This window comes from Osmia bicornis, chromosome 1, assembly GCF_907164935.1.
Source record: "Osmia bicornis bicornis chromosome 1, iOsmBic2.1, whole genome shotgun sequence".
NCBI classification, from domain to species: domain Eukaryota; kingdom Metazoa; phylum Arthropoda; class Insecta; order Hymenoptera; family Megachilidae; genus Osmia; species Osmia bicornis.
In genome coordinates, this window is record NC_060216.1 from 14,938,317 (window position 1) to 14,951,422 (window position 13,106).

Below are 13,106 nucleotides of genomic sequence, written 5' to 3' on the forward strand. Positions count from 1 at the left end.
CTAATTTGCGATCGCTAGATGGCGTAGATGATTGTTGATTTTGTTCAAAATGGCGGCCTATAATGGGCACTACGGGGTAACATTGTTCGATTCCCCGCGATAAATGAGTCCATGCGAAGTTAACTTGCCGCGGTGTATGTGCGAGTACCGAAGTCTAGGATATATCCGGAATGTACACTTTCTTTCGGATGATTAAATCATGTGAGCGGAATCACGGTGCCAGCCGATCGTATGTCGTGCATTGGCCAAGTTTGTGTAGCCATATTTATTGTGTTATTCGGCAAGACATTATATCTTATACACCGGTAAATGTAATTGTTAGCCAAGACATATGGCTGTTTATGATTGAAGGTAAAATTCTCGTCTCAACGTTTGTTTTTGATAAAGGATTTGGCGATTTTGTTACCTCTGATAAAGAGATATTCTGTACGTATGAAACATTTAAGGACTCTAGTACAGTAGGACATGCAAAGACGCTACACTGGGTTTTCCTCAGTTCTTCAAAAACGTCGCACATTTATTATTAATTGTTCTTTACACAAATTGTTGTTTATACAACTTTTAAACAGTGAACGTCGTGCAATATATCGAAGCACACAAGTTTCATTACTATCTTTGATAACACACAATTGTGTTGTGTATTACATTAAGGCTTTTACGAAAAATGTGAGTATTTTCTTATTGTACTACAATTGTAATTTCATTTTTTTATATTTCTTTTAATTAGATATATCAATTGAATAAGTAAAAATTATAAGTTGTAGACAATACACTAGTTGTTATGATGTACATACATATATGTCAATTTGTTTACTAAATGATATTGTAATAGTATTTAGATAGATTTACATGAAATATTTCTTTCTTAATCATTCATCAGATCATAATAGCAACATTTTTTTTTAATTGGCTGTCATTGTAGCACAGATTTTATAAAATTATGTTTTCTTATGTTTAGAGTTTATTTCATTTAATACATATAAACTTTATAATTCCTATTATATTTATGCTCATATAACATTATGCTTATATTTTTTCAGACTAAGATGGAAGAATTATTGTATCATATTGTTAGTCCTAACTATTGGATAAAACTTCATAGACCATATATACAATAAACAAGTTTTTAGTGAAGTTTTTTTATACTGATACACAAGAAATGGATGTGAAAAGGTTTTATCAAAAAATTATGTTATGAATATCGAAGAGTATATGTGTAATATTTATACACACAAAAGCCTGCTGTACGCGGACCAAGCAGGCTAGGCACTGCTGTGCCAAGCTTGGGTAATGGATCCCGTTCGTCCATGGTATACATCGTATAATCGTCTTGCTTTAAGTACCGGAACAAGTACATTTCAATCGACAACTTCAAGCACAAACAGTGATTTTGTATCTCATCACTTAGCAACAACTGCTACCCAAGCAGTTCCTTCAACAACGTCACAGTTACTTTTACAAGCAGCCCATACAACAGCAACTCTGGCGGGTCAGCCGTCTCCATTTAACCCAGGGGGGTTTCTATCTCCACCCCCTGTGGGTTACGATGTATTCTCACCTTTGTTTCATCCTTCTAATTCTAAACAAGCACATTATGTTACTCAACATAGGCAAGCTCTTGCTCAAGCACAAGTAGTAGCTGTAACAAAACAGAATACCACAACAGAGTCTGATATCCCTGTATTAAGGGAGAATTATAGTTCAGCACACCAGTCAACATTTTTTGAACATCAGGGTGCAGCTACCTCACCTACAACATCTACATTAGCTTGGACTCATCAAAATAATGCACAATTACCCAGCCCATTTGGTATTTTACCTCATGAAACTGTTGTTCCATCGTCGCCAGGACCATCGTCTACTACAAAACCAACTAGCGGAGTTTATGAAAACACGTTTAATTCTCATTTTCCCACAACGCAAACTATAAATAATTTAAATTCACAATTGCCCGCATCTTCTGAATATAAATCATCTAGTTATCCGGATAGCAAGAAAACAATGAATATGAGACCTCAGTCACCAACAGTTAGTGTCAAATCAGTGGTTTCTACGTCTCAAGCAAACAACAATCAAACATTCTTTCAACAAGTACCTACTACGTTTAATTCTGATACATTGACAAATAACTATTCAGCTGGTAATGGAAATCAAACTCCTAATGGAAAGGTGCAACCTTCTCTTCAACATCAACAATCGTGTATCGTTTCAACTCCAAACAATACAGTCAGTAAAGAATATAGAATTCCTCAACCACCTGCTCGGTCGGTTACATCAACTACTATATTTTTAAATACGTCTGTCAGATCTGTGCCTTCGCAAGGTCAAGATAAACAGTCGACGCGAAATTTTGCTTCACCGCCAAATAAAGCAATTTCCACGTCTCAGCAAAGTATTCAAACTAAAGCACAGACAAAAATATATCCGGAATTAAGTACTCATAATGAGCATAGACAAAATGAACAAGCATCGCATGATAATACCCAATCGTCTCCTATTAGTTTTTCTATCATGGATTCGCGTGGCTTAAACTACACTGCTGGAAATAATACAACGTGTACAAATGCTAGTGGAAAACTTGGTAATAATCAAAGGACTCAGTCAAACAGTAACTTACAGACTCATCCTCAACAAGCCCAACAACAACAGCAGCAGCAACAACAACAACAACAACAGCAACAGTTTCATGTTTTAAATCAACAGCAGCAGCAACAACAAACATCATATAGGCATTACCTCACAGGAACTGCAAGTGACTCTGAATATCATCATCCAGGGCGGTCAAAATCTGCAACTTCTAACGATTCTGCTTATTCTTCTAATAATTCCACCCAGAATGGACCTGACTGTGGTGTTGTTGTACCTAGAAGACCAAGTCCACTGCAGGCACATTCACAAGCAAGTCCATTAGGACATGTTCCAAGTCCTGCTTACCCTATGTATAATAGCCCAATGGCTACAATATCTTCTTCCCCTTCGCCTTTACAACAACACACGGAAAATGGAAATCAATGTGTAAGTGGGCCACAGTACAAAGGTACTGTACAACAACAAGTTACACCGCCATCACCGTTAGACGTGACCGTGCCACGACCAGCATCTCAAGGGCAAGTTGTTTATTCGTCGGTCATTACGAGGGCTCTGGGTAATACTGAAAATAAGTCAAATTATAATACAGATAGTAAAAATTATGATAGGCAACAACAAGATTTTTCCCAAACACAAAAGCAGGTATGCTGGGAAAACGATAATCGACAACCAAACGCTAATAGAAAATTTTCTGTTACATTATATACCGGTGGAACTGCTGATGTAAATCCTCAAAATTTGCCGGTTCAACAAGTACAACGAGTATTAAATGTTTCTGATAGACAACAAATATATTTTGAATCTAACCAAGTAACTTTACAAGATTTGAGCAGTTGTAGAGGAGATCCTATGAGTATAGTGAAGAATTTGCAAACTTTACAACAAGGCTCTTGTCAAGTACAGCAGCAGCAACAACAACAACAACAGCAGCAGCAGCAACAACAAGCTGCTGTTTCTGTTACTCCACCTGAACAACAGAAGCACGTGGAAGATCGACGTAAAGTAGAGACTGTCAATAAGAAAAGGAAAAGTTTGGAGAAAAGTGGACATAGCTCTTTAAATGAAACAACTGGAGCGACAACGACGATGACGGAATATTTAAGTAGGATACCACCGCCCGCTCATCATAACGCAAATCAGCAACAACAGAACGGTTACTTTGATTTCGAAAGATGGAATTTACCTCCGCCACCTGCTAAAATGTTTCCTGGTGCATCGGGTGCTTTTAGTTCGCAATCAACTTTGCACCATTCAAGTAATTTTGTTGGTACACCGGCACATCAACACCAGTCTTTAATGGTTCCTCATCATCACGCTCCACCCCCTATTCCATATTTTCCTGCTTTTCATATCCCTCCGAGTCACCATCATCCGCACGAGTTTCAATCTTCCGTTGAAATTACGCCAATTGCTTTTGGCGAAAATACAACAAATCAAAATGCTAGTTATAATCAAGAAGTAAGAGATGATCAACCTAAAGTAATTGTTCCTAATATCGAAGAAGAGTTAAGGTTTCTACAGCAGAATCAACAACCGATTCAGACTATAAATTCGTTAAGTAAAGACTTCAAGCGACCTAATAAAGATCCTAATTCGGGATTTATGACAAGTTATTTGAAATTTTTGCAAGGCGAAAGGGAACCCTCGCCTCCACCTGCAATTCGTGGTGGGAGGAAAGCATCATGGAGCAGGTCCAAACCTTATATCCCAGTAGACGCTAATAAACCTATAGAGGGTTCGATAAATGGGGAAACATTAAAGACACAACCAGAAAAGCCATCGGCCCCTAAAGAAACTCCAGTAATTGATTATGCTAATGACCCAAGATATTTTCCTTTGCCAAAAGAACGGAAAAAACAAAATTTTGATTCAAGCGATGATGGATTCACTAGTGACGATGATTTTCTATTTCCTCCTAAAAAAGACAAAAAAACGACAAATACAAGTACATCTAACACGATGGAATCGCCGACTACAAAATTAACGGAAGGTAAGCCTAAGAAAGGAAGACCAATTAAACCCGGAGGACCAACGGATAGAAAAAGAAGAGCAGCCGCAGCAGCGGCGGAAGCAGCTTCAACGGGGAAAGCTTCAAAAAAGTATGAAGAAGGTAATGTATACGTATATCTTCTTCTTTTTTTATCATGATAATCGAATACATTTTTTTTACAGTAGATCCTTTACTTTTACCTCCAAGGCGTGAAACATCTAGAAGAAAAGCAAAGGAAAAAACTTCGGTAAAACAATTTCTAGATCGACAACAGGGTATAGATTACTTTGATAATGACGAAGAACAGGGTGATTCTGATTCGGATCCTGCTTGGACGCCTGCTGTAAAATTGGTTGGGGATGAAGAGGAAAAGAAGAAAAAACGTGGGAGACCCGTTATTACTAAAAAGAGCAGAAGAATTATAGAAGAAGCTGATTACGCTAGTGATGTTGTATCAAAGAAGTCGAGTAGGAAAAGACACGAGACATCTAAAGGTTCCGGTGTTACTGGAAAGTTATCTTGTAAAATAGATGAAAAACTTTTAGCATCTATCAGCGACGAAGACATTGATATTTCACCATTTAAGGTATACCATTTAATTGGCACGTTATTGATTTCAAGTAATATTTCTATGTGTACGTTGGTGTGTGTTCATATCTTGTTCATATCTTGCACGCAGCACTCGGAGGATAATTTAGAAGACGTGGTAATTTTCTTATAAATGTAATCTTATAAAACAGTATATCAATAGAATGTAATAAATACTATTTTTTAAACATCTCATTAATATTCTGTTTACTATTAATTGCTTAGTTTCATTGTAGTTTATTTTATAATATAAACACATCGTTGTTGTGTGTTTTTCAGTCTGGAGAATTTGTTGTTATCAAAGCAGACCTAAATGAAGAATATCCTGCACTGTGGAGAATAGATGGCAAAACGTTGCTTCAGAAGTATGAACCATTTAAGTCCAATGGAAAAACCTTATATAGAAACATATCGACGGTAATAAATAAAATACTTTTTTTTTATGAAATTCCTATTATTTTATTTCAATATATAAATATATCAATTACGTTCCCAGTACTCGGGTTGGGCACCACAAAATCGACACATATATCAACAGGTTCCAGTAAAGTTTTGGCAACAAGGGAAGACGGAAACCATAGTAGAGTTCTTAAAAGATGAAATGATTATTAATAATAAGTAGGTCTATCTTAATAAAACTTAACAAATAGATTAAATTTAAAAAAAGGTTATCGCATTTCTTTACTTTTTAGGGAATGTATTGATAAGTCTATGAAAGACACCCAAAAATATCGAGATAATTTTGAGGTATATATACAAACATTGATCTCACAAGCTTTGGATTCTAATTTTCTTACAGAAATATTTCAAGAACAAGGTATCATTTATATTCAATGAAATACATTTTTGCATATAAATCTTGTTACTAATCTAATTATTTTCATTTCTGCCAGATGATTATTTCTTATCAAATGTTAAAACTGTAGACGAAGTAACAGAAGATAGGAAACAACGTCTTTTATCAACAACAAAATGGCGACCAAATGTTATAAATGCAATATCAACTTGGCCATGCCTTAACGTTCTTAAGGATTTACCATTCGCAGAATATAAAGGAAAATCGTGCGCCGGTTGCCAGCAACCTAACATTCATGCCAGAGTATTATTGTACGGTCAACCATATAACGTAACTACATTAGAAGGCTCTCCGCCTGATCCAAGAGTACCTCAAGAAAAGGTATTTAAATTCGTTGATTACTGTGTAATAAATTATTTTTATAATTGAGTTAACCGTTTGATTTTTAGGATTTTTTATTATGTCGAATATGTCAAGCAAAAGTCGCTCTGTATAATAAAGTAGCACATCAAAAATATTTAATGTTTTTGGAATGTGCAAGAAGAGTAGCAGATAAAAGAGTTGCGGATCCACATAAAGATACCACGATAATATTAAACGAACTCCTAGCGGATGAAGTATGGTTAAATCAGGTAAGTAATAAACGTATTTTTAAAATATTATATACTGCAAACTTTTTATGATTAATACAATAAAAAAAATGATATTCCAGTTGTTTAAAGAAGTTAGGACTATCTGGGCAGAGATAGATAATCTGGAACAACAAAGTAAAACGAAATCAAGTTCAAAATCTACTTCATCTTCTTTATTAAATAATACGGAGGAAACAATTGAAAATGTTTCAACAATGGAAGCAACTAAAACGACTGCTAATATTTCCGATTCACAGGTGCCTACGCAGAAAATTGAAGATAGTTCTGAAACAGTGTCTTGCAATGTGCAAATGGGCAGTATACCATCTTAGTGGTGCTACAATGATCATTGGTTCTGTTTTATGTACAATGTCTCAAGACCATTAAAAGGTTTAGTGATATATCGATTTTATGAATATAAAAGTTAATACCAGTCTCCAGACCAAACGATTGAATATTGTATTTTGAGGATGGTAAATATTTAATTTGAGTTAATGCTACATGCTGTGCCGAATGGTGAAGTTAATGTTAATGTGTAATCAAGAAACTATAGTTATAGTGATAAGAAGTAGTGGACAGAGAGGTAAGTAAGAAAATGATTAGCGTATAAACACCAGACATTATGTAAAATATTCTCCCCCGCGTATAAATTAGAAATGAGCCCAAACTTTGCCATTGTAGTAGCATAATAATAGAGATTTACAAATGTTTGTGTGTATAAACATTTAGTTGTAGCATTTGTATCGTGATAATCTTACATGATATCGAGGTCTGATATGTTAAGATCTGAAAAAGTACGAAAGACAAATGATTTTAGGATAAAATATACAAAGTGATATGACGTATTATACGTCGCGACCTTCTGTAACATATTTACATACATCACATTCTTTAAAGCCACGAAGGTTTGTTCTCTGCAAAGTGCAGAAATATTATGCTGTTTGTTCCTCTAATTGTAATTTTGAAATTCATTATGCATTTCCTTTTTAGCTTACATCTACCTTTTTTAATGATTTAAGAAATGTAAACAATATTTATGCTCATGTTAATTTGTATATAGGCATATAACTAAAATTTACACCGTATAAAATACGTTAAAAATATTCAGAAGTGTTCCAAAATAGCATTTTTTTTTTTTTTTTTTTAATTCTTTTAAATAAAAACACTTCACGGTAAATGCAAGATTCTGAAAATATGTATCGTTCTTTTATAGAGAAACACTAGAAATCTTATAGAACATCTGTACGAAATTTTTGATAAAATTAAAAATATTTTTTTATGCATTTTCCATTCATGTTTTAGGATGCCATCTGCATTAACTAAATGTATTCTTCCATTGCAATAACCTAGTGATTTAATACTAAGTTTTAAAATTCTTCCACGTTAAAATATGTATAAATAACTTGAAGCAATTTCAGCATTCTCATTTTGTAATATGTCAACTATTACCATGACTTCAGAACATTTATTTTTGTGAATAATCTTATGACTTTAATAACATATGTATTTGTATATGAAGTATGAATGAATGTTGCATAAGAAAGTGTATCTATTTTCATAAAAAAATCTCATAATATCAGTGCTTAAGGTTTTGATCTTCTGAACAAAATTAAAGTTTTTACTCTATTTTCTCTATTATTAGGGTTGATGTCATATTTTCCTTTTCAAATCCTTCACATGAATAAATAAGTACTAGAACAAATATTAATAAAAAAATACTTGTTTAAATTGAATCAAAGGCTTACTTTTCTAATTTGAAAGTGTTTACAATTTGCAATACGGTTTATGCAATTTAATTATTTCAATAAATTTTCATTTTGTAAGGAAAGCATTTGATTTTGTTATAAACATTTTGTAAATTTTAACAATTTGACACGTTTTGTAATTAAAACGCTTCTGTACCTTCCATTAAGTGATGAAAACCTTTTAACTAATAGAGTAATATTTACTAATATGTTTTAAATCACATTCATATTATTATGTTATAACAATTTTTATCATCGTCCTCATTATAATTATTATTATTATTATAATTGTTTAAATCTTAAGTTTTATAAGTTTTTAATCTGTTTTTAGATTTGTTAAGAAAGAAGGTGTTCTCTAAAAACAAGAGTGGTGATATGCGTGTATGGCGCGAATGTATTTTTCAAAGACGATATATCAAATTATATTTGTAAATTATAAAAATATAATAGTAAGGACAGGTGACTGCTATAATGAAGCCGTAGAGCTTTAGACATCTTTGATATAATTACAATATCATTGTATTAGCGATCACTATCGGATTACCGAGTTGTAAAATAAATTATTTCAAGAAACTATGAACTTGAAACCTAAAAATGCGGGCATTTGGTCACTGATGCAGTAACAATAAAGGAAAGTATCCAGTTACAAGACATTTTCTTTTTGGTAAACGTGCCATGCAATACTTCATATTAATAAAAGAAAGCCAGTGCTATATATATGTATTCGATTTAGTTAACAATTTGGATTTATTCTAGTCGTAAATTCATTATAATTATGTTATTGATCATTTATTTGAGTGAAAATAATACAAATATTATGAGTTGAAATACTGTGTATAGCACTAGCTTGAAATTGTTATTTCTGACATTATAGAAGTCAATAATATTGTTATACTATATTTTTTTTAGAAACAAAAATGTATGTTTACTTGTTCAATTGTAAACTTATTACTTTTTTAATCATAGTGAAGATTAAGTATAGTTTTTTAATTATAAAATTACAGTATTTCTGTTATCAAGATTTAAAAAAGAAAATATGATCAAAATATATATTATATAGTAGTGGATTATTACTCGCATAATTTATGTTTTTATTAATCTTTTTTCAATAAAATTAAAAAAATGTTATAAAACTGTGTATTAATATTACTAATTTACTTATTCTACATGTTATTTGAGATAAATTCATAGCTTTACAAGCAAGTATAGTACTTTTAAATATTTTAAAGAATTTGTTTTCATGTAAAAAGAAACTAACATTATGAACTAGTAAGTAATTTTCATATCATAATTAATAAAGGAAGTTAATAATATCAAGGGTTGTAGTAACATGTTAATTTTTCAATTTAAATAGTTTTCAGGAAGGGGTTCTGCTAGAAAATTTCTCACGGCCCTGACATATAGGTTATGTACAAATTCAAAATGAGCATGCGCCATGCGCCTATAATCACTTCTCTCTTTCCCCGTACCCCGTAATTCCGCTGCTATTCTGATTTCCAGTTCGCGTTTGTTGCCCGTGAAGGATGCCTTCTGCCAACCCTAAACTAGGAAAACAGGCCTCTACGGAGACCGTAGATCCTATATGCCAGGCGATTATCGTTATCGAACATAAGATACGAAATCTTGAAAAGCGTAAGGTAAGTATTTGGATAATATATTTGCGAATAACAATGAGAAAACTATCTGTCAGTTGGTGGCTTTTACGGTGCATTCCGCCATGATTGGATATGCCATGTGCTCTCACGCTTGAGATTTCGTAGGTATCTAATGATTATACTTTAAGAAACTAACACTCATTATGATTTTTTAACATTAAACTTTATTCAGTAAAGCTGAGTTGGGTCAGAATAGTTGTTTCTTGTATAATTAAACGGCTAAATTCGCTATCATGAATCTCGTATCATGGCGGTATCTTCTAAAGATGTGCACTAAACTTTACACGACACGCTTTCAGGTCGCTACCGGTAAATTAGATTGTGTAATAGTATTCTTTGTTTAGTAAAACATTAATAATCTAAATGTAAAGTTCGAATTTATGAACCGTTTAAGCTTAATATGTCGACGAGAAATTTTACGTTTATCCTTGTTTCTGATATTTGAATACAATTTTCTAGAAGAAAGTTACAAAGAAAAATTATTTTTCTATAATCATATACTAGTTAAATATCATAGAAAATTTGATAGCAAAATTAAAACTGCATTATTCAAATGATGCATATATCTTTGTATGTATTTCATTATACACACCATTAATGTAATTGTAGTTAATATCATAATTGATATTGCTTGTTACATTTAGGTGAAGTTAGAGTCATATAGGGATCTGCAGAAAAATGGAAGGGAACTAAACGCAGATCAAAAAACAGCAGTGGCTAAATACGACGAAGTGTTACAAACATTGGATATTACAAAGGAATTATACAAACAGATTGTTGGTATTGCTCATGATGCAGCCAAGCAACAGAAAAAATTGGCAAGGAAAGAGGCTATTGAAAGGACACAACAGGATATTGCAAAGGTAGATGTTTATATGTTTATTAATAATAACAAAAATTCTTTTTCTTATTATGTTATAATGATCTGTATTTATTTACTATAGGTGAAAGAAGTTCTCCTTATACAAGATGCGCTGATGAACATGGGCACAGAGTCTGTTAGAGAAGATTTTCTTGCTGGCAAAAATGGTGCAGTGAAATTATCAGAACAAGATTTAAAGAGTTTGGACAGTCTGTATAATGAAGTTATGATGAAACATCAAAGAGAGGAAGGTGAACCAACGTTTCTTCAACAAGTACAGAAAGTAGCAGAACATTATGTAGCTATTGTTGATGGAAAACCAAGAGAAGTTGTTGGTACAACTTACAACAAATTGAAAGAAATTATTACTTCTATTAATCAATGCGGGTATTTTGATCAAGTCCATGAAACTGAAACTGTAGTGGAAGAGGTAAGTTACAGTTCTGTGTTTAATATTTGATTTAAATATAATGTTAATAATTATTTCATATTATTCATTTCAGGTTACAGAAGCGGTTGCTGAGACGCAAATATCAGAAACTCCTGCACAGGAACAAGTCAATGAAGAGTATAATAGCAATGACAGACACATTCCACCAGAGTCCATCATTCCCATTCCTAATTTTCCAGTACAAGTTGCTCCCCTTCCTGTTGTTTCTGGCGCTACCCCAGTTTCCGGCCCCATTCCTGTAGTTGCGCAACCCATTCCACCGCATCCAGCAGCACCGGTTGACACGTCATATTACACAAATGCTACGGGATTTGTTCCACAACCGCAACAGCAACAACAGCAAGCACAACCAGCACAGCAACAACCTCCACAGGCACCGAGAATCAATGACGTTATAGGGACACCAAATTTCTTTTTCCTGCAAGAATCTGAACTTGATTCACCGGATGTTACATCTCAAGCACCTATTGTTTCACACATTCCTGCTGCTGCTGTGAATGCACCTATTCCTTCGCAAACATTTACAAATCAAAACTTTGCAAATGCACCGGTAGTAGCACAACAAGTTATATATCAGCATCAGCCACCACAGGACATGTCCCACATTCCTGGATTTGCTAACCCGAACCCACCTCCGCCCATTCCAATGCCACCATCTCATCAGCAACCAAATATTCAATACAGTCCTCAACATCCTACTAATTTCCAACAGCAACCACCACCACCACCACCACAACAACAACAGCAACAGCAACCACAGCAAACTGTTGCACCACAAATTTCACAACCAGCACAAGCACAGAATTTTGAACATCCACAAGAAAATCAGCAACCACCTAACGAGGTATTTATAGTCGCAGCCTGTTGTACATTAATCTTTAATATTTTGTAATAATTATAGTACTGAAATATTTAGGAAAAATCTGAAGAAACTCAAGAAGAAACACCTGCACCAGAATCAGAATTGGAACAACCAAATGAATCTGTAGATTGGTGTCAGATGGCTGAGTCTGGAAATGTAAACGATTGGAACCAAACGGATCAGTCGCCGACTTCTGCTCAAGAATCGCAACAAACGCAACAGCAAACAACTCAGCAAGCTTGGGGTGATCAACAGCGTAGTAGTGGGTACAGAGGTAGAGGTGGAAGAAGAGGTAATTCTAACGGTTACAATGGAAGAGGTAGGGGCGGTGGTTATCAACAAAATGGACGTGGGGGACAAGGTAAAAAATATTTAAAAAATTCAGTGTATTCAGTGCATTGAATAACCAATAATTTCTATTTTAGGAGCTTACTATCGTAACGATAGTAACTATCAAAACGGTTACCAGCAACGTTCTTGGGGAAATAGCGAAGGAAACAGTGGTTACAACTCTGGTTATAAAAGAGGCGGTGGTGGACCAAGAGGCGGTCCACGAGGTGAGCGTGGTATTGATAGAGGTGGCCGAGGACAGTTTCGCGGTCAAAGGGGAGGAAATCGTGGGGGTTACACACCTCGTGGTAAACCCCACACGCAACAATAATAAAGATACGATAGAGCAATGCACAGCGAAACATTATAAATAATACTATAATTCAATCGTCTGTTTATGAATAAAACCTAAGTCGTATTTTTATTCTAAGTGATAAGATCTGACGATTTTAATATGTGAAATAACTTCAACATTCTAGGTTGTTTAAGAGTTTTATAAAATACATAAGACAAAAAACATAAACAAGTAATTAATTGTTTTCATATACATGAATGATATTAAAGAAAAAATGTATAGATTTACATTATATTCGGTTGTTTCTCTCT

General features: G+C 33.8%; 2 protein-coding genes across 5 annotated transcripts; both read left to right on the forward strand.

Moving 5' to 3' along the window:
- Positions 1–13: 13 nt before the first annotated feature.
- LOC114870858 (myb-like protein AA) lies at positions 14–7,000 on the forward strand. 4 transcript variants are annotated; one of them, XM_029176023.2, is made up of 11 exons: positions 16–305; positions 388–666; positions 1,041–4,699; positions 4,762–5,165; positions 5,259–5,285; positions 5,447–5,584; positions 5,664–5,785; positions 5,860–5,984; positions 6,061–6,344; positions 6,413–6,595; positions 6,676–7,000. In XM_029176023.2, exons 3-11 carry the CDS (start codon positions 1,291–1,293, stop codon positions 6,925–6,927), a joined length of 4,944 nt encoding a protein of 1,647 aa, XP_029031856.2. In that variant the 5' UTR covers positions 16–305; positions 388–666; positions 1,041–1,290; the 3' UTR covers positions 6,928–7,000. The 4 variants fall into 4 exon arrangements, with proteins under 4 accessions (XP_029031859.2, XP_029031856.2, XP_029031857.2 ...); XM_029176024.2 differs by having other exon boundaries at positions 16–666; positions 4,765–5,165; XM_029176025.2 differs by lacking the exon at positions 5,259–5,285 and having other exon boundaries at positions 16–666.
- A 2,805-nt stretch (positions 7,001–9,805) lies between these two features.
- On the forward strand, positions 9,806–12,930 carry LOC114870900 (caprin homolog). The gene is made up of 6 exons (XM_029176118.2): positions 9,806–9,977; positions 10,640–10,858; positions 10,940–11,287; positions 11,361–12,152; positions 12,225–12,531; positions 12,596–12,930. Exons 1-6 carry the CDS (start codon positions 9,864–9,866, stop codon positions 12,829–12,831), a joined length of 2,016 nt encoding a protein of 671 aa, XP_029031951.1. The 5' UTR covers positions 9,806–9,863; the 3' UTR covers positions 12,832–12,930.
- The last annotated feature ends 176 nt before the right edge of the window (positions 12,931–13,106 follow it).